The sequence below is a fragment of the Trachurus japonicus genome, chromosome 22 (genome assembly GCF_045865225.1).
Source record: "Trachurus japonicus isolate A0001 chromosome 22, Traja_1.0".
NCBI classification, from domain to species: Eukaryota; Metazoa; Chordata; class Actinopteri; order Carangiformes; family Carangidae; genus Trachurus; species Trachurus japonicus.
In genome coordinates, this window is record NC_140928.1 from 14,892,193 (window position 1) to 14,913,323 (window position 21,131).

A 21,131-nucleotide genomic window follows, 5' to 3' on the forward strand; every position below is an offset into this window, starting at 1 on the left:
ATAGTCTTCTCAGCTTGTGAGTGAGGAATGAGACTGACTGACAATGGTTTTTCTCTGCAGAGCTTCATTGCTACAACTTTAATGACAAATAAATATATTTAACCAGTGCAAGCAGTGGAGTGGGGGAAATGGGTGCACAAAGACAGAAACATAGAGAGACTAAAGTAGAGGCTTTAAGGCTATGAGGATTTCGAAAAAAAACCAAACAACATCTTGCGAGTGGTGAAGTTAAAATAAAGGTTCAAAGTATAAAGGAGCTGTTTCTTTACTTTATATTATTTACTGATCCTGGTTTCTGCAATATAGTGCTGCCTCATGTCTCAGTGAGTTATATCCACAGATGATTCGAAGTTTAATTCACATACGTAAGAGCCTGGAGTCAATCGGGCCACAAGCTGTGAAGTGATAAAAAAAAAAGTGTGTGTGTGTTGGTGGAGGGGGGGATGGGGAGGGGGAGTGGGAGGGGGATGAGGATGAGGATGGGGAGGGTTATAGGTGTAAAGTGAAGGAATCAGCTGCGTTGGCCAAGTTCAGCATGATGGCTGCTGGCTGGCTGCCAGCAGGGTTGTTTATGCTCTGTAGGCATCGATCTATTTTCCAGCCCAGATGGTAGCGATTGCTTTGGGAGGAGGAGATATGAGCTCTACCTGACGAGGATTAGAATCAAATCTGTCTGCATGTGTGGCTATCTCTCCGAATCAGCTCCTCATGTCGAAGCCTCACTGATATATATATAGCCTAGATGATTTTTTATTTATCTTTTCTAATCAATGTTAGGCTTATTTCTGCATATTGACCAAATCAAATTAAAAACAAATGATGTAGGCCTAAATCAGATGCACAAGTATTCATACTGTAGATGTGTTTTGCCTGTGGACACTGGAGCCCTCTACATGTGGGAGACAAAACCATTGTGTAATGATTTATTTTAAAGATCTTCCTAAATTACATGGAAAGAACAAAATGTTTTCAACTTGAAATTCTAAGCTTTTACTTAGAACGCATGCAGGGAGTTGAACATGCAGTACTGTCACATTTGTAGACAGGGGGCATGAACATACGTATATAGACCAGAGAAGAGATTTCTGTAGAAAATTAATTACTATAGATTTTTCTCTAGTTTAACAATCCTTTCCTTATTTGATATCTCACACAATTAGCTGAGCGCTCCCTATTATATTGTATTTCTATATACTTAATCTTATTTTACCCACTGCCCTGCATTCAATTTATGATTTTACTGAGGTGTAAAACTGCCAAGTCTCACATAATGCACTCTCTGCTCAGAGAATAAGAGAAACCATACACCAGCAGAGATTTCATGCAGTGTATTAGCAGTCGCTCTGTGGTAGTGGATGACTTCAGACCTGGTTCATGTATTTGACTCCCAGCTCAGCAGCACTACAGGAGCTCGATTTCTGATTTGTAACAGTTAGAAATGTCATTTCCCAAAGCAGTGGGAGTAGAAGAAGGTCGTAGCCAACAGTTTATGTGATACCTTGACCCTCAAACTTTATTTTAACCATCAGGGACCTTGTTACCCAGAAGACTGGGCTTAAATGAAACATTCATGGATAATCGGATTAAAGAGTTTACACATAATTGATTGCACAGAAGAGTCTAAATGTGTGTGCTTTTTCCAGACACACTTTGGTTCATAACAGTGGGGAGAGTTAAATGGGAACATTAAGAGATAGATAATGTTAACAAGAGAGTAGAGAAACTATTTCTTCCTTCATTAATCGGCTTTGGTTTTGTTCATTTCACACACAACCCACATCTGACCAACAGTCAGTGCTCATGCTCCATGTAGTTCATTGAAAAACATTTTCCATCATCCATCAAGTCAGACCGATTAAGTCAAACTGCTCTTCACTGCTCACCACAAATGCATTAAGACCAATGGTGTTTTTCCAGACCTGATTCCTTTCCTCTTTTCCCCCTGCAGCATGTAAGTAAATGCACCAGTGCAAATCCATCTCACCCCTTTTGTGACAAAACCATCTTATTTATTTAAATTTCTCTCACTGACTTAAACAAAAGAAAGATGAAAGAAAAGATATAAGTTATGAACTTCCACATCTGCACTGACCAAGGAACACAGCAAAACAAAATCGATATCAAGTTTTAAGCCATTTCTTCTTTGATGTGAACTCATTTGTGGCCGAGTCCCCTCATCTTGTATACCGCTAAAAGCTGATATATAAAATGTCTCTGTGATGAAAGAACCCTTCTGGGATGTGAGAGCACTCTGACATTGTTAGCTGGATGCATCTGCCGGTAATGGGTGAATAAACATGATGGAGTGAGTAGAATGAAAATGGATAAGCACGGTGGTGGCTGTGAAACGTTTTCATGGACACACAATGTAGGAATCGAGCTCAAACTGCAATACCTTCACACACAGCAGTGGCAGAAAGACACTATATATCTATCCAGGTGTTGTATTTATAACTATTTCTTTTATCTAGATGTGTTGCTGGGTCCACATTGGTCTCCACCTCTTCCTCAACAATCATTATGTTGCATCTAATAATTACAGGTGCACCCTGACCCTCCTCATTCAGCATTTTGTGAATAAACAAACACTGTGTCCATGTTCCCTTTTATATTATTGTATTCCCCTGTTTTAATAGGTGCTACACGCGCAATGTACTAAGTAATTAAATGGGTTATGCAGCACTGTATTCCTCAATGAGGGAAGAATTTAAAGCAGCTCTGATTCACAAAAAAACCATACCATTTACTGTGATTTAAGCTAAAACGAATTAATGTAGAATTATCAACACAAAGGAGGTATATTTAAATTCTGATATATTGTTTAAAATTGTTGATTTTATTTATTTATTTTTTACTGTGAACACAGATCAACTGTGACTGTGTGTGATTACAGATTTCCACTGAAAACATCAAGACCCCCGTCAGCTTGAAAAGATGCTGAATTTGAGGCTTGAATTTCTTAATAACAACATCAAAACCAAGTGCCAGTTGAATTTCAAAACCATCAAATCCTTTAAAATGATAAAATCAGCTCTAAGCAGCATTTTTTTGGTTTCCCAGTCAGTACCTGGTCAGTTTTGGTTCACTGTCCCTGACATACAGCATCATTTTCTAATGGTTTGCTAAAAAATAATTAAAAATAAGAAAAACTCTAAAAATCCACATGAAAGCCAAAAGATGGCGATTCCCTGATGATCGTGGTGCAGCCGTTTGTTTGCTGCAAAAACTGAATCAGGTCAAGAAGGAAAGTTAAAACTGGATTTACAATAACATTCATCATGTGATCAGAAACATGACCCCAAAAATAAAATGTATATGTTGCAAATACTTATCCTCACAAGTTTGCCTTATCATTTTAACACACTTTTACAATACTGCAGCCAGTTTTAAGCACTGTCCAACACTGTAGGTTAGCATAACAGCAAGATTTCAGAAAATCCCTTCTTATTGAACAGGAGATCAGTATTGGGAACCAGATGATGCAACAGCTAAAAATAAATTCAATTTCACAACCCCTCTTCTTCGTGACAGAAAAGGGCCAAGTGAGACTGTTGGTGTCATGGCAGTCAGGTCCATTTGGGCTTCTCGTCAGTCTGTGAAGCTCTGCAACTGGCTTTGGGGCAAATATTCCCTGGCGGTGAATCAGGCTATACACTGATAATACTCTGGCTTCTGTTGGGCTGGAGTTTCAGGAACGTCTCATGAGTGTGTCATGAAGGTGACCCACCTCTTCTGATGCTGCGGGGCTACAGTGTACGTTTGGCTCGTATCGCTCTTCTTCGTGAAAACCAGCAGAGAAAACGTTTCAACTGATCCACAATTTCACTGCTGCCTGAGTAATTCATCTGTGCCTGCAGCATCCATTTGCATAGTATTTCCGCAAGTGAGCATTCACTGAACCACCTGCTAAGTCTTTGTGATTACCACTGTGTTCTGCTGAGATAAAAAAGGGGTCTTTATATGACTAAATGGTGCATGAAGGGGATTCAATCCACTGACCATTACGCTATTATATCTGCACTAAGGAAGATCCATCATTGAAATTCATGCACAAAAACCTGCGAAAGATAGAAAAACAGTCATTAAATTAGATTATTTTTACAGTATTTAGTGAGAATGTGCATGATCTGCTTTTTTTGTCCTGCTATTGTTTACAGTGTTTATGACACAACTTTGTGCAACAGATTCATAAAACAACAAAGGCACTGAAAAAACTCACAACACAACACACAAAAGTGTCACCGATGACACAAAAAAAGTGACAGATGTGAGGCATGCATCTGTTCAGTGCTTCTTGATTGTTAGTTGTGTTAGAAAATCAGATGATTTTGTTTATTTTATTATTTTGTAGTGCATTTGTGTGTTTTCCTAAGTTGCAGCATATTGGACCCTCTGGGCCTCCATAGATACAGGGGAGAAACACGACAGGGAGCTTTTGGAGCTCTGCCTCTCCTTGTTGATCTCTCTAATGTTTTATCCTTGGTGCTGAGCTGTGCTGTTTACTTTAAAAACCTTTGACAAAATACCCCAACAAACACTTTTGGGTTGCCTAATGAAGCCAGGTAGACACATGTAATTAACTGATGAAGTGAATAATGAGGATGCAAGGCGGCTGCGGACTGATGATATGCGAGGATGCACATGGTTCTTCCCCGCATGCGGTGAAGAGACGAGTAAAACAAAACTGAATACATTTAGTACAATTTATATTTGGACTTTTTTCTCCTCTTTTAATCAATTCGACATAAACTCGGTTTCATCCTGTGGTGCCTCAATATGAAGTGCCTCCAGCTGGGGAGGCACAGAATATAGAAGTGGCAGATTAGGAAACAGTTAAGAGCTGTCAATGTGCAGCCACAACCTCCTCCCTTCCTCTATTTATGCATCCTTTCCTCCTCACCCACCCTCCCTCGTTCCCTATACTCTCTCCAACCCCTCGACACCACCACATAAGAGACAGACAGCCTGCTTCAGAGCCTAGTCTGGTAACACGCTGTGTGTCTAACCACTATATTTCCAGCTGTCTGACTCCACACAATTAGTTTTTGGGTGTACAATAGTTTAAACAAATCTGATTAAAATACTTTAATTCACATGTTTTGGATTACTCAAAAAGTGTCTATTTTGGATTCTTAGAGCCTGCATGTCTACAAGTAATGATCCCATAATGTAGGCAGCCTGCACTCAAATACTAACGGTCTGTAAATGGAGAGGGATCAATATTAAATGCACTGTATAGATGCACTGAAATCATCCACTGCAAATCATTTGTAATAGTCACCATCAACGACTGATGGACACGGACCAAAGGCAGCCGCCGCCCATTACTGCCCTGCCCACATAGAGGAAGAGGATTTAGAAAAACTGAACCTCCACAAATCACATTTGTCATCCCAGACAGCTTTGTCTGTCAAATCTCTCCTCCTCCGCTCACTGGAGCCTTTGCCGATGATGACAATGAAATAATGATGATAATTATTTTGATGGATGTGGATTTCAATACTCTGAGATGATGGATGCAGCTTTTCAAGCCAAAACCATATGAAGACTTTATCCTGATTAAAAAGAAAACAGTAAATAGAGGAGCAGGAGTCACGCCACATATATCTGGATGAATCACAGATGAACTCCACAACACGATCACTCATCAGTAATAAGACGTTTCACTTACACTGTGCGTCTGTGTAAACTATCCTCATGAAAAGGACATATTGGACATACTGTTCCACCACAAATGATCAATGGCTGCTTAAATCTGCTTCAAGCACAGCATAACAAGTGTTCAGTAATTAGTTGGATGACTCCTCAGCCTCTTCTGTTCTGCCAAAACTGGAGGCACTGGCATCATGAGCAGGGCTTTTCATTGTTTTCCCATGATGTTGCATCGCCAAATGTCATGTATTTTCCACAACAAGATACATGTAATTTGGGAGATAGCTCCGCTGGGAGTGCATAGTGGAAATAATTGCGCAGCTGCGCAGGACAGGAAAAGGACTCTTAATAGAGTGTGCATGTGACCCCCCAACTGCAGTAAATAAATACATAAATAGTGGAGGATATTCAGAGTGGACTTTTAGCTGCACGGTGACTTTAAGATTATACTGTGTGAATTATTGTGTTACTGCATTATCAACACAAAGGGACTGGAAACATGTGGAACAAGTCACATATTTAACTGTCATTTGTTAAACAGAATATTGTTGGCATCAAAAGTAAAACATGTAATTATACAGACCAGCCAGCAATATATAAAAAACACTTACATTGTGTGAGTGCACCATATGATTCTGCTACACTGGTTTGAAAAGACATAAAAGCAGCTTAAAAATGACAATTTTGATTAAAAACTACCTAAATTTACTGAAGGATTATCAAGGCGACGTTTCATTGAACTGTTTAGAAACGCTCTATTGTTTTATTATGGTGAGATTTGATGAATTGTCCTTTTTGGAAAGAACTGCTAATAACCTCATGAAGTTAAACTACAGAAAACAATCCATTAGGCTACTTCTGTCTGGGACCATATCAATAGCCATAAAACATATGCTTACAGTTGATATATTTAAAAAAAAAATCTTTTTACACACTAATTCCTGCAAATCTGCAATGGACTTTTTCATAATACTGAGTTGATGAGATGTAACAGTGGGCTATAGACATCTAGAGCAGACAGAGACATTCCAATGCTTACAAGACATATAACGCTCATTACGCACCAGATTTTAATTATTAGCCTATCTTATAAACCTTTATTTGAGTCACAGGGCAGGCTGGACCTGTTGCCTGCGGTTGCTGTTTTGTCGTGGATAAACACTGTAGGTGTGGATGATACTCAGGGATGCGCTTCCTCCTGCGCTCATACACCTCAGACCACGTGACCAGTAGGCGCACAAAGCGGAGCCTTATAACCGCCCGTTCCCACAAACACACTCACTCACTCACACACTCACACACACACGACCTCACACACGCCCATCGGCTGCTTGTCTGGCTTCACTCTAGTTGACACTGACTGACAGTATATCCGGGGATAATCATCAGAACAACTGCTGTGATTTCCAGTTTTATCGGAGTTCATGTAACTGGTGGTGGAGACTGGAGACCGCAGATGTAACTGGTTTCCTCCCAGTTTGGCTGAATTGGTTTTTCTGGCGTCATGGATGGATGCAAGTGCTGAGAAACTCAAGGTACGACTGCGTAATGACTTTTTAATCACTTCTGTCCCCGTCAGGACTTTTATTTGTTTTAATTTTTACATTTTTTATCTTTTCTTTTCTTTTTTTGTTAGCTAATTGTGTTATTGCTCCAATTGTGCGTTAAAGCCTTCCACGTTCAGTATCTCTCCTGTCCATATAGACGACATGAGATATATTTGTCTTAAACTTAAACATGTTTCATTAGCAATAAGTTCACTGACTATCCAATAATATTCCTGTTATTCCAATACCACCGTGTTCAGCTAACTGTTTCTTAATGGACATCATCATTACTGACATGAAACTGGAAATGGATCATTGAGCATGTGTGTACCACTCTGTATGCCGCTCCTCCCTTGATGCCTAATTAATCCAATGATTATTGAAAAATTAAAAAAAAAAAAAAAAAGCTTAATGCTTAATGACCTCCTTTAATTAATAAGAAAGCCCGGGCTGTCCTACATACTTAATGCGGTGATCTCCCCCGAGGCTGCACAGGTTTGTCATCAACTGTTCAGTTTCCCACTATTGTCTGGGATGCATCTGCTCAGGAGTCAGCTGGCTGATACGTACACATTCCCCCCCAACAGCCTATCTCCCAGCAACAAATTCATTTTCCACTATGTTAATCATTAATAAACATGAATGAATCTCAGTGCACTTTGGTTTGCATGTGACATGATGTTTGATGACTTATTTAAAGAAATATTTTGTGTTTTTTTTTTTCTTTTGGGTGTGTGTCTCTCCTCATAGATGCGGCTGTAGTGCTGTTTCTCCACCACACACCTCTCCACTGAGCATCTCCACAGCCACTAAGCAGCCATGAAGCTGGCTTTGCGCAGGGTAGCGGGCACTACAATGAGCACCTTAACAACAGGTGTCCAGTATCTCGGCTCCAATGACGCCATCTACGACGACCCCTCCGCTGACCCGAGCCTGATCAAGAACAAATTCCACTTCGAGAAACCTCACTCTGCCTCCATTAGTGACTCCCTCCCCGGACTCGTCCCTGGAAACAAGGAGGTCATTTACGGCGGCCTCTCCCCCATATTCCCCACCAACATCTCAGACTTTCTGCTGGGTAATGGCACCTCTGTGGAGAGCGGCGGGGTGGCGACGCAGTGTGGAGAAGACTTTGTGGACAACATGGAGTGTTTTATGATTCTGACTCCTGGTCAGCAGCTCGCAGTCGCTATCCTGGCCCTGACCCTGGGTACGTTCACGGTGCTGGAGAACCTAATGGTGCTGTGTGTGATCCTGCACTCCCAGACCCTTCGATCTCGGCCCTCCTACCACTTCATCGGCAGTCTGGCTGTGGCCGATCTGATAGGGAGCATCATTTTTGTCTACAGCTTCTTGGACTTCCACGTCCTCCACAGGAAGGACAGCCCTAATGTTTTCCTCTTCAAGCTGGCCGGGGTCATTGCCTCCTTCACTGCCTCTGTGGGAAGTCTCTTCCTCACCGCCATCGACCGTTACATCTCCATCCACAGGCCCATGGCGTACAAACGCATCGTGACAAAAACTAAAGCAGTCATCGCCTTCAGCGTGATGTGGACCATCTCCATCGTCATGTCGCTGCTGCCGCTGCTGGGCTGGAACTGCAAGCGTCTCAACTCGGTCTGCTCAGACATCTTCCCTCTGATCGATCAGAAGTACCTGATGTTCTGGATCGGGGTGACCAGCATCCTGCTCCTGTTCATCATCTACGCCTACATGTTCATCCTCTGGAAGTCCCACCACCACGCCGTCCGCATGCTGAGCCGCAGCTCCCAGAGGAGTGTGATTGTTTACACGGCAGAGGGGACTAAGGTTCAGACGGTGAGGCCCGAGCAGGCTCGGATGGATCTCCGCCTGGCTAAAACCCTCGTTCTGATCCTGGTGGCCCTCATCATCTGCTGGGGCCCGCTACTGGCCATCATGGTTTACGACCTCTTCGGAAAGGTGAACGACTTCATCAAGACTATATTTGCCTTTTGCAGCATGCTGTGTCTGCTCAACTCCACCGTGAACCCTGTGATCTATGCCATGAGGAGCAAGGACCTGCGCAGGGCCTTCCTGAACATCTGCCGCCTGTGCCGCGGAGCGACGCAGACTCTGGACAACAGTGCCGAGAGTGACTGGAACAGCAAGAGCCTGAGGGGCGGGGTGGGCAGAGAGGGAGCCAGCTACGGAAGCACCCGAGGAGTAAAAGTAGCCCAGGTTACAGTTTCTGGAGGGACTGAGACTTCTACTGCAGAGCCGGTTTAAAAGATGAGGTGCTGCTCTGCTCTGCTCTGGTACAACTGTGAAGAGGAGATATTGTAGAATAGCCCTGACCCTGCTAGTGCACTGTTCTTTGACTGTGAAATGTGCCAAAACATAATAGGAAAAAAAAAACCCTGATGACTTTGAAGGTGAATTCTGTGTGATTAACACAATGTGCTCCTCTGTTTTCACTTTGCCATTGAGAGATGGTTATGTCTGACCCAAAATGCCTATTTCATCTTATTTCATATAGTAAGAACTATAGTGATATTCCCAATAACTGGTTCAGTGACTCAAAGGTGTTTTAAATACATTACAAACACATACTTTGTCATCTTTGCTGTTAGTTCTAGTGCTGTAGAGCTGATTTCTTTTTCTTTCCTCTCTTTTCATTTCAGCTTTAAGGTATAGATCTAGGAGTTTTCTTCTCCTTTCAGTTTTCTTTGCATTATATCATACCAACATTGTGGCAGTAGTCAAAGGTAAAACAGTGTCCACTTTCATACAAAATGTCAGTTTTGAATAACAGCTTACTGCTTGTAATGTGAAATTAGCGCCTTATTAGTGATTTGAAAGCATTTTCCAAGACCATGATATTGTGAGGTTTGGCAGTTGTTCAATTCTATTGAATTTTACTTTATTTATTCATTTATTTTTTTTACTGTACTTTGCAAAGCAAAGATTTTGAGTCCTTCTTTGAAAAATGAGTGGCTTTTTGATCAAATAAGACCTGAAGTCTGCAGTGATACAAGAATGTTATATATCCGTTATTACACTCATGCTTATTAAACAGTTACAAAATTATGTGAGAAGCCGTACTGCCATATTCCTGTGAGGCATACATTGTGCCATTGTGCTCCGTAAAACTGTGTAAGAAAGGACATGACTTCAATAAATATATGAAATTTGTCTATTTTTATCATGATTATTGTCAACATACTTGTTTTTCTTAATAAAAAAATTAGCACAGCGAATTTACTGAACAAAATATGCTCAGAAAACATGTGTGTGGGGGTGTGCGTGTTTGCATGACTTTACAATACCTGCAGTTCATAACCTTTAAGGTGAAGCAGCATCTTTGCGTCCCCATTTCAGAGACTATGGTGCTCTAAGAGATTTTTTGTATTCTCATTGTGTTTAATTTGGAGACATTTTGGATTAAAATGTTAATATATAATTTCTTTCCCATAAGAAAAAAAATAAATTGTAAAGTTATCAAAAAATTACCATATTGTAAAAGAAATATCATATTTCTATTCTATTTTATTCTAGACGTGAATTAGGTGGAGTTCAATTGTATCTTTTTACTTTATCGTAAACTATAAAGATTTTTGAGGAAACTCCTTGCAACATTTCATGAGGCAGAAATACAGGCTTTATTTTTTTCTTATCACTTGAATTAGGCTACTCTGTGAACCACAGACTTTTTGGGATAAGCCCATAGACTGTAAAAAATAAGCCACAATTTTGAAAGAATGAGGGTTAGTTTTTAGTGTAACGCTGCCCTCTTGTGGGGATAAGGAGACATTATCTTTATTGTTTTCGATGTAATAATACTGTAGATGAGTAGAGTTCAGCTTATTAAATACTTTTATGAGGAGGCAATTTCACCGAGTTGCGAAATTCATGTGGTATAGGTGTCTTTTGTCGCTACTAGGACGTTAAACCTTTATTTACCCCTCTCTTTTTCAGTTTCACTACATAACCCAGAATGCATTGCGCATCGGATTTCACACGTGACGTCACTAACCGGAGAAGCCGAAGCCGACAGCCTCATATCAAAAACAAGCAGCTAAGTTGCGTTAGCTAGCGCCGATATCAGCAGACAGTTGGCCCGCAGCTGGCTCATCGTCACTGCAACTTTTTGGGAAGCAACTTTTTGGACCAAGACGAGTTGTTGGGACGCAGTTGGACACACGAACTTTTTCTCCTCCGTAAGGTAAAAATTTAGTTTTTTTTCAAATGTACACCACAACGTGTTGTCCGACCAGCGGTAGCCAAAGCTAGCCGTTAGCTTTGTTTTCTTTTTGATTATTGGCTAGCAGAGCTCAGCTAATGCTAGCCTGCTAGCAAATATTTAAAGCCTCAGCTGCGCAGTATGCTTAGCATGTATTTCCCCCAGCGAAAGACACTGGTTTCAGTGGGACATTTCACGTTATAATTAGTAAGTGTCATTAAAGACTAACGGCTGCAGCTAGCAGGTATGTGAAGTAACTAATGTGTCGCCTCATTATTGTCTTGTTTCGGCATTTCTGCACCCCCCTCCTTTCCTCTCTTCCTTCTCCTCCTCCCTTTAACAAACTAAAGTCATGGCGTGTGGAGCCACCCTGAAGAGGACCATGGATTTCGATCCGCTGATGAGTCCTACCTCACCCAAAAGACGGAGATGCATCCCCGTGTCCCCATCGTCCTCATCCTCGTCCCCTAGGAAGTATCTCAGCATGGAGCCCTCGCCATTTGGGGAGTCATCGTCCAGACTTAGCGCAGGTAATGTGACTGATGACGGCCAGGTTGGCCTGCTTGCTGATCGGCCAGGCACCTGTAAGGTATTAGGAACATGTTGAGCCACACTACAACAAACCAGAGAACAATCATGTTTAGAGGTGATAAAGCTAAGCAGTGGATCCCTTAAGTGTCATCTGGTAAGTCTTTTACTAATCGACTTTTTTTTCTTTTCTTTTTTTTAACTTTCTATTGTCCCTGTAGAACAAATCCTCAACAGCATCAAGCAGGAGTACAAACGCATTCAAAAGAGGAAGCATCTAGATGGAGGCTACCAACAGTCGGAGTGCTGCTATTCTCCTGAGTCCCCATCCCAGTCGTCTACTATGAATGTTTCCAGCATGCCAGGTTAGCCTTCAAACACTGTGTCTACAGAAGATACTGTGACATGTACTCAGGTAATCACAAAGCCTCATGGGCGCATCGATACTTAGGTTTTCCTTGATTTTTTTGTGCAGGAACGTCCTCTGGAGGTGTTTCTCCTACTAGAAAAGAACAGCCATTATTCACCCTCAGACAAGTTGGAATGATCTGTGAACGCCTGCTGAAAGAAAGGGAAGAGAAGGTGCGGGAGGAATATGAGGAGACCATGACCTCAAAATTGGCAGGTTTGTACACTCCAAGTATGAACAGAAGAACAGCAGTTAGTCAGTTTTACTTATTCATACCCTAGTAAGGGGAATGTAAATAGATACTTTTATTTAGAAAAGCACCTCCTCTGTCTCTTACACCCACTGACACTCTCAGGAGGTGAATTCATATTTTTGTGATCAAGTGTGCAACAGAAAAAGTAAAGACAAAAGTCCAAGTCATCAAAGCCTAAATTCTTACAGATTGTGTACTTAAAATTAAAAGCTGTAAAATGAAGAATATTGCTATTGAGGATATATGAAAATGAGTGTCAGAAAAAGTAAGACATTATTTCAGCATTATATCCGTACGTTTATACAGTTATGTGATTTGAGTTTCATACAGCAATTTGACTCGTGGGGTTACTTGACCTGCAGTGTAAAAATGAGTCTGGAAAAATGTAAACACTTAAAGTCTAATGTAATCTTTGATTTCCTGTGAATTTCAGAACAATATGACACCTTTGTGAAGTTCACACACGATCAATTGATGCGACGATTCGGGGAGCAGCCCGCAAGCTGTGAGTCCTTTCATTTCCATCTTGAATTATTTCCACATTCCCGTTTCATTGGCATACTGTACACGAGAACTTCTTGGATCTCGGTTTGAGCTCCTCCTTTGAAGTTTAAAGTAACAAGTCTGGTTTCTGTATTTTATTTCATCTCCCTCTTCTCCAGATGTTTCCTGAGTGTGGCACAGAAACCTCTGCAAGACGGCCTTCTTCTTGCTGCAAGCCGTCATGTGATATCTCAAGAAAGAAAAAAAAGCTCATCATTGTAAGAGATTCAGTTTAGCTAGTTTAAATGAAACTTTTCTTACCGTGCCATATTTCTGTCTTTGGGCAAAAGTTTATATGAAGCTGTTGTCAGTTGTTACCACTCTGTTGTAAGCAACTTGGTCCTAATGTAACAGAATGGACCCTATCTCTACCAGTGGCCTATGTTCCTCCTGCTGTACATGTATCTACAGTAATCTCACTTTTGTAATGATTCCCAGCATTCCAGGCTTTGTCACTCATTTCTGTTTGTTACATGTAAATACGATAACGCAGCGTAGTTTTAAACAAGGTTTGCTGGTCAATCTGAAAGGGAGTGGCAGAAACACAGCAGAACAGAGACAATATGTTTGCAGTTTGTCATCTGTACATTGCTTTTTAAATTGAGCATTAAGTGGGCTAATGACTTTGATTTGTTTTTTTGTTTTGTTTTGTTTTTCTCCCTACCAGTGTTTTATTTATTTTAACTTTTGTTTTGCTGGTATCACTTTGAAACCAATGTACTTATTGAAAAAACAAACAATAAAAATCTTTTAAGAGTTCAGACTTGTTGTGCATTCAGTACATGAGATCACAAAGAAATTAATATTTGCAATCTGAACTAAGCTTTACCTTTGGATGGTATTTGGTGAATGATTACCCCAAAATCCTGTGTTTTTTAACTTTTAATCACTGTATTTTATAAAACATCACACCATTTATAATGGTCTCCTTTCAGTTGTACACTAGTATTGCAGCCTTGATTATATAATGTTAAATTATGTATAATACAGAGTTAAATATTTTCATTTAGACTGAAAACCCTTTTAGAAGATCCAGCACTGGTATATGGAGTTGGAGCATAAAGTACATTTTTGTCTCATGCACAGACATAAATAAAGATGGTTATCGGACATTAACCATATCTTTTATTAGAGGTGACTTAAGTACAAAATATCATTTCATGTCACAACTGTTAAGCGCTACATCCTATCCTAGCTCTTCCCTCTGGGTTGTGCTGGTCAGCAGCCTCCCCAGGTGAGTCGAGCCACGTGGTCAGTCTTCTGCTTGGTGGACTTGATAAAGCCCAGAAATTCAAGCTCTGATACAGCTTGGATGAAACGAGCACTGGAGATGAAGTTGAGGAAAAGTGGACCAACCCATTCAGGAACTATTCAGAAAGATTAACAACAGCATTTGTCAAGTAACTTGTGTCAACAACTAACTTATGTTACACATCACTAGAGCAAATATAACACCATGACAGTTACATACAGGCACCAACATAATAAATTGAAAGATGCATGATGGGAAATGTGTACATAGATAAATTGGGGAAGGATACTGTTTGACTTCATCCACTTTCCCGAAATTGTCTGAGTCTGGATCGTTGCCCTCGGCTCCAGAAACCACAGTGGCGTAAGCCTGAAAACAAACAGAACACGTTTCCGTTCATGTGAGTGTTCTGTCCATGCTGGGCCGATATTTGATCCAAAGATCAATAACACACATTGATCATTCGGATCAATACAGCCTTTTCTACAGACTAAGGCAAAGTTGAAAGGTTATACTTTTGTGTTTTTAAAAAGTGTCTTCATCAACACATGTTTTTCTTTCACTGGTTAAATGAAATTAGCCTCTGGTGTGTAAACTCACCTCTAACCAATCACAGAGGTTGATCAACCTGCCGCACTCCAGATGAAGCTTGTAAGCAATGCAGATATCAGGAGCGGCATTAGAGACCGAGCCGTCCTCCGTCTTTAGCTTTTCATTCTGAGAGCAGAGAATGAAAATGTCTTCAACAAATGTGTCTCACTTTTCTACAAGATCTTGATTATAAATCTCCAGCCCCTCCTCTTGCTCAGACAGGTACTTGATATGGTGAGAGACGCACCTGCAGGTAATAGTAGGGACTGCTGAGAGCAGCCTGAATAGACGTGCGAGGTGTTGCGTTGAGATGGCGTCTCACGATGGCAGATGAGCTGTAGTAGCAGACTTCGTAAAGTGGCTGAGACTCAGGGGGAGACAGGTGAGTCCTGGGCGAGTGAGAGAGAGATGTTATCTGTAAAACATTTCTACGATGGTTCACAGAATGAAATTCATCAAACTTTTTAAAAGTGCGAGAAGGAAATCTGTTTTTACTTCACTAAGCCGTCGATAAACTCGAGAGCTTCGTTCCGTAGAACCTCGAACGGACTCAGCTTCTTGGATCTCCGAGACTCGTTCATCTCCAGCAGCGTCTGGAATGTTTGGCCATGTGCAATTTATGTATTTAAGTATTATAAAACACCAAGAAAGTGGAGAATCTTTTCTGATGTACAGTTGATACGCCCCCATAAAAAAAACGTACCTTCTGTAGCTGGAAGAGATCTGTTTTCTTCTGAAGGTTTTTGACTGGAGAAGTGATACTCTCCTCCACACTGGGGGCAGCTTCAACAGCTGCTGCTGTTTAGAGTTTAGACACATGATGAGAATTGACAGGGAGGGATTTGTATGCATTACATTTCCATTACTTTTTCCACTTATATCAATAATTATCCAAAACAAGACACGTCCCAAAGTGGACATTTAATGATGGAAAATGAGGAACATATTAACCACGTTCAACCCCAGGTTTGCCACTTACTGTCCAACTGCTTTAATTTGGCGAGCAGCTCCTCCAACTGGACCAGAGCCTTCTTCATCGTCTCTGACTTGGCCGACTGCAGAATCTCTGCACACCTCTGGAGCAATGTGATCAGCTCGTCTTTGGCCAGCATCCTGGAGGGTGAAAACCACAGGAAGGTAAAAACTCAATAGCACAGTGGCACCTCGGGGAGCTAACTTCACACTGGGATGTTGTTGTTGTTGGACTAACATCTGGTTAGGTTAGGGGAACTGGTGCATGGTGCATAGGAACAAGACTATCTTAATGAATACGGCTATTTGGGCACCAGGAGGCGCAATGACCACACAATCTCAAATGTAGATGATTTTAGGATCCAATTCCAAAATGTTAGCAATATCAATGGGATGGCACTTTGCAAACAGTTTACTTTATTTTTTACTTGACCCTTTTCTTTTTTCTTTTTCTTTTCCTCTAAGGTAAACAATGCAACACGAGATAATTAAGGAAGCTGGATATATATATGATTCATTTATGATTGATGGAGAAGGGGAGGGGGGTTAAATAAGCATTGCTACTTCTCACTCCTTTTTGATAAAGTATATAATGATTATGCTTTTGTTTTCTTGCTACACTAAAACATGTTTCATGCTATTGTGGGCTTTTTATTTCACAGGTTTTTCTTTCTTCAGAGCCAAGACACTGTAGGGGACAGACTTTCTGAAAGGACAAACAACTACACACATTTGTGGCTGTGAATCAGCAGTGAGTTGTGTTTGTATTTCCATGTAAACATTTGGTTGGTTGTTCCCTTCATGCTTGTTTACCCTTTTTTTTTTTAACCTTGACCCCTTGTTTAAAATCCTGTGGGCAATCCCTCAGGTAAAGTGTGCAGATGTGAAGATTTATGGAAAGTGGGTAGTGCTCAAAACATCTGCGAGAGAGCCTTCATACATTTGATGATTTGACAGTGGGACAACCCTAAGCTCACATGGATTTAGCAGGAATGCGCCTCAAAGTCCATAAATCTGTGAATGTGGACATTAGGATTGGGCCTAGGAATATCTCAACAGCAGGCAGGGGATCTAAGAGTTTGATTTTTTAAGTCTGACATTCATTTGTGGGTCCCACTTGTTAACATACAGATTCATTATCAAGGCTTACTTCAAAAGCTTCATGGCTGACTGGTAATCCTCGATCTCCCACACGTTCTTCTCGAAGCATATCAAATGCAGCTCCCTGATCTGTGGTACAGAGATGACTTCAGTGTCACATCAAACACAAGGTGCAAAGCTTTTAGGGTCAAAATGTTGCATTGTAGAGACACAGAGGAATGAGTTCGTACCTGTTTTCCAAGCGGGTACCGAGGTAACGAAGAGGTCAGAGTGTGGAGACACTTCAGGATGGGGTAATAGTTCTTGTGATATTGGCGAAGGTCCTTTATCAGCCTCTGGCACACCTCCTAAAAACAGAGGCGGTGACCTTTGGTGTCAGACTGTGTTTGGTTATGCGTGTCATTATTGGCCAGTGTTTCGGGTGTAGAGATAAAATAAAAAAAACAAAAAGCACCTTTAAATGGTCATCATCCTTCAATAGTTTGACCTTTTCCTGTTCTTCCTGCTTCTCTATATACCTGCAAAAACACTCACTTAAGTTAGACCAGATTTAAAGGTTAATTTTTAATTTAAAAAGGTAAAAACAAACCATGAAAATCCCTTCTACACAGGCACATCAGGAGGTTAAAAACAATGCGTGTGCAGCAGGTACCTCTTAAACGACGTCAGCTGCCTGATCCTTTCCAAATCGCGGTGACTGAGCTGCATCACATGAAGCAGAGCCTCCTTCTTGTTGCAGCACAAAACACTGAGAGGCTGGGAGTGGAAGTGCTCCAGCAGGGCCAGCTGCACAAAGTCCCAACAGGTATTTAGACTCACACACACACAGACACACATCTGAAATAGATCCTCAGACAACTTGACAGATACAGCATTTGGAGGCATCTCTGTACCTGAACACCCTTGATAAAGTTCCTCACTGAGAAGTCATGGTAGAGGAAGATGCTGATCAACACCTGCATCACTTTACCATTGAGCTTAAAAGGGAATCGAGGCGTCAGGATCAACTGGAAACACAGACAAGATTAAAAAACAAAATTAACTTCCTTTAATTTAAAATCGTCCAGTAACATTTTAATTCCAAAATGTTTTTGGGGGATAATTACAAAAAATTAAATTGAAAACCAATAAACATAGTGTTGAACCCATACCTTTGTTACACATACTTAAAAAGGACTAGTGTGTAGGACTTAATGACTTATTAATGTCATTAAATGTATACTGCATATAGGTGTTTTGTCACCCGAAAGTAAAAATTGTTTTCTTTCCATCATCTTAATCATAAGCCCTGGACATCTACATAGGAAGCAGGTCCTCAGTTTCCACAGTAGCCTAGCACAGACAAATGAAACACTCTCTATAGAGCATTTGTATAACCTGAAGGCCACTGTAGCCTCTCCTACATACTTGGAAAAGGAGGTTTGAAGGGAGTGGCTTTCAGTCGACTGCAATCTGAAATGTCACCACTAGATGACCTAAATCCTACACACTGGTCCTTCAACAAAAGGGAACAGTATTTATTACAGGGCTGCTGGGAGTTACATGCTGTGGCCACCTCTTTATCTATAAATTCCCATTTGAGATCATACTGCAAAACATAAGGTTATGTGATCAATGATACAAACCTGAGCCTGATTACAAATGCTGCAGTTTTTAATTAAGCTGCTTAACATTATTTTAAATTTTATAAAATCTCCATGATGTAGATTTTTCACCTACTGTTGGGAACAAGTAAAAAAAATAAAAAAATGTAACTTGTTACAGCATCATGATAATTAAAAGTTTAGTAATATTCAGTATTTCAACACAGTGTCTTGGCACCAAGGTGAAAATGAAAATCTAGCAACACCACGATGTGACTCTCCAGTACGTTTCCTTTCCTATGGACAGTGCTGCGTGTCAGTGTGAAACTACCTTGTCTATGACGGTGGCCAGGTGCTGGGTGCAGGACAGGGACTGGAAAAGCTCAATACACAGCAGGGAGGAAACGGAGTGAGGCAGCATGTGCTGGATGGTGCTGGGTGACGTGGCGATACCGAAGATGAACATCAGCGGAAGACGTTCAATGTACCGACTGTGGAGTAGAGTTCAGTTAATAATAGAGACACTGGTTCTACTGACAAGACTGAACCACAGCTGGCAGGTTTCTCAGGTATTTGTCAATTTAGTTTTACCGGATGTTTTTAACAAGTAGATCATGATTATAATTTCTACAGAAGGCGACCTGGCATTGATAAAATAACACAGAAACAACTGAATTCAAGAGTCCGTTGTTACCTGCAGATGAGTATGAAATCTTGAAGAACTCTTGGGTTGAAAGCCTCCAAGTCCTTGAAAATAACCACAACAGGAGGCTGCTGCTGCTGCTGCTCTTTGGCTGGAGAATTACGCTTTTTCCCCGGAGTACCACCACTGCTGGATTTCTGAGAAAACAATGGTTTTGCTGCTTTCAGGTGATCCCAATTTTTTCTTTTCTTTTCTTTTATATCAACCAAGCTGTAAATGTTACTGTGTGGTGCTAGCTTTGCCTTATGCTCTCACCTTTGTTTTTGCGTTGTACCAGTCACAGAGCGTACTGAGAGAGCAGTGAACACTCTTGTGGAGCTGAGCACTGGTCTCCTCAGCTGCCTGCTCCTCCTCCTCCTCCTCATCCACAGCTACCACTGTATCCATTAACCTCTCCAGCACCCTCTTCATCAAATGCTTCAATACTGAAATAAATTAAGCAAGAAATATACATTTGAAAGCTCAAACTGTTATAGGACATCGTAGAGTCATTGGAGTACACGTGATGGGATGAATCTGTTACCTCCACACTCCTTGGCCTGTACAGAGGCCACGTAAGGAGTGACCGACTGCTGGAGCAACTCCGACAGACTCTGAAAGGTCATGTCATGATCCGGGACATTCACACCTGTGGAGGATATCACATAAAAAGAGAAAGGCAGTTGAAATGTTTTGTTTTCCATTATTTTCTAACTTTTTCCAAGTCAGCCACCGTCTGATACACAGACATACCAAGGACTAGAGCTGCCGTGGGAATCTCACTAGCTCTCATCTGTGACGCCCAGTCGCTGTGTTGACGAGTGGAAGAGCATTTCCTGGTGAAGTCCAGCAAACTGTCCAGGATTTTCCTGTTGAGTTCATCCTGTAAAACCTTACATCCAAAAAAAAAAAAAAAAGTTAAACAGACATCTCCTTCATATACAAATTCACCCTCTTGTCGATCAGTTGCAGACAGTTTTATTGTATTAGTGTTCAAGCTCTCACATTAAAACACTTCGTGAATTCAACAGGTTTTGTTTAAAACCTCTTAAACAATGCAGTGTGCTGTGTTTCTGTTCTGTAAACATTGCACAAAAGTTTTTGATATATATAATCAATGATGCTCTTTTAAATAAATAAATCCTGCAAACTATATGGTAACAGAGTTATCACAGCATTTTGACCTCAGTTTTCTAGACTACAATCTGTTGTGTGGCATGTTGAATTCATTGAACGTCGTGTTACCTCTGTCTGTGTTTTGATTTTGTCCCACAGATCCTGACAGAGTTTGAATCGTAATTCACTGTTTTCAGCACCTTCACAGCCGTCAGTGAAGTGGTCCTCTGTGGAGAAATGACAGTGTTTCTATGTGCTGTAGGGCTGTCATGTCACATGACGGCTCTCCACGTTATTTGTTTAGCAACAAAACTCACCTAAACTGAGCGTCTTTTTCTTCTTAGCACTTGGCTTGAAAACGAAACAGCCCTGAAAATATGATCCGTGTCAGTTATTATTACAATAACAAACCAAGTAACAAAAACAACAGAATAAACTTTGACGTGGCCGTGTGTGTGTGTGCGTGAAAGATAACGTTGTCTACTCATAATGTAACATAATGTCGGAATATCACGTTACCTTTGACACAGACGAAGTAGACATCTTAGCATTTAGCTGCACGGAGCCTGAGAGTTACACAAACATGTGTATTTAAAATGACGATAGTGAACCGGGACAAAGCAGCTGTTGCTTCCCGCCAATGTGACGTGTCCGGAAAAGGTCGTGTTCAGCTGCAGCGAGCTGTTCTGGTGTGTTCATGA

At 41.0% G+C, this 21,131-nt stretch overlaps 3 protein-coding genes across 3 annotated transcripts; 2 read left to right on the forward strand and 1 right to left on the reverse strand.

Annotated features, from left to right (window-relative positions):
- Positions 1–7,013: 7,013 nt before the first annotated feature.
- Positions 7,014–10,349, forward strand: LOC146963738 (cannabinoid receptor type 1B-like). Its single transcript, XM_085767835.1, has 2 exons — positions 7,014–7,187; positions 7,950–10,349. The coding sequence occupies exon 2, from the start codon at positions 8,019–8,021 to the stop codon at positions 9,444–9,446; it is 1,428 nt and encodes a 475-aa protein (XP_085623961.1). The 5' UTR covers positions 7,014–7,187; positions 7,950–8,018; the 3' UTR covers positions 9,447–10,349.
- An 869-nt stretch (positions 10,350–11,218) lies between these two features.
- Positions 11,219–13,894, forward strand: LOC146963739 (akirin-2-like). Its single transcript, XM_085767509.1, has 6 exons — positions 11,219–11,382; positions 11,751–11,930; positions 12,150–12,293; positions 12,404–12,553; positions 13,024–13,095; positions 13,253–13,894. The coding sequence occupies exons 2-6, from the start codon at positions 11,753–11,755 to the stop codon at positions 13,261–13,263; spliced, it is 555 nt and encodes a 184-aa protein (XP_085623635.1). The 5' UTR covers positions 11,219–11,382; positions 11,751–11,752; the 3' UTR covers positions 13,264–13,894.
- A 341-nt stretch (positions 13,895–14,235) lies between these two features.
- Positions 14,236–21,098, reverse strand: orc3 (origin recognition complex, subunit 3). The gene is made up of 20 exons (XM_085767510.1): positions 20,950–21,098; positions 20,748–20,799; positions 20,560–20,657; positions 20,068–20,206; positions 19,859–19,963; positions 19,591–19,760; positions 19,327–19,472; positions 18,964–19,123; positions 17,943–18,056; positions 17,702–17,835; positions 17,504–17,567; positions 17,280–17,396; positions 17,099–17,178; positions 15,956–16,089; positions 15,680–15,774; positions 15,472–15,569; positions 15,224–15,365; positions 14,986–15,102; positions 14,675–14,754; positions 14,236–14,457 (listed from the first exon to the last, which is right to left on the reverse strand). Exons 1-20 carry the CDS (start codon positions 20,971–20,973, stop codon positions 14,352–14,354), a joined length of 2,175 nt encoding a protein of 724 aa, XP_085623636.1. The 5' UTR covers positions 20,974–21,098; the 3' UTR covers positions 14,236–14,351.
- Between the last annotated feature and the right edge of the window lie 33 nt (positions 21,099–21,131).

Coding starts and splice junctions, on each gene's coding strand:
- LOC146963738 (XM_085767835.1), top strand. CDS start 8,019: ATGAAGCTGGCTTTGCGCAGGGTAGCGGGCACTACAATGAGCACCTTA.
- LOC146963739 (XM_085767509.1), top strand. CDS start 11,753: ATGGCGTGTGGAGCCACCCTGAAGAGGACCATGGATTTCGATCCGCTG. Junction 11,931..12,149: donor ATCGTCCAGACTTAGCGCAG/GTAATGTGACTG, acceptor TTGTCCCTGTAG/AACAAATCCTCAACAGCATC. Junction 12,554..13,023: donor CATGACCTCAAAATTGGCAG/GTTTGTACACTC, acceptor TGTGAATTTCAG/AACAATATGACACCTTTGTG.
- orc3 (XM_085767510.1), bottom strand. CDS start 20,973: ATGTCTACTTCGTCTGTGTCAAAG. Junction 17,836..17,942: donor ACTTTATCAAGGGTGTTCAG/GTACAGAGATGC, acceptor GACTTTGTGCAG/CTGGCCCTGCTGGAGCACTT. Junction 14,755..14,985: donor ACCTCTGTGATTGGTTAGAG/GTGAGTTTACAC, acceptor GTTTGTTTTCAG/GCTTACGCCACTGTGGTTTC.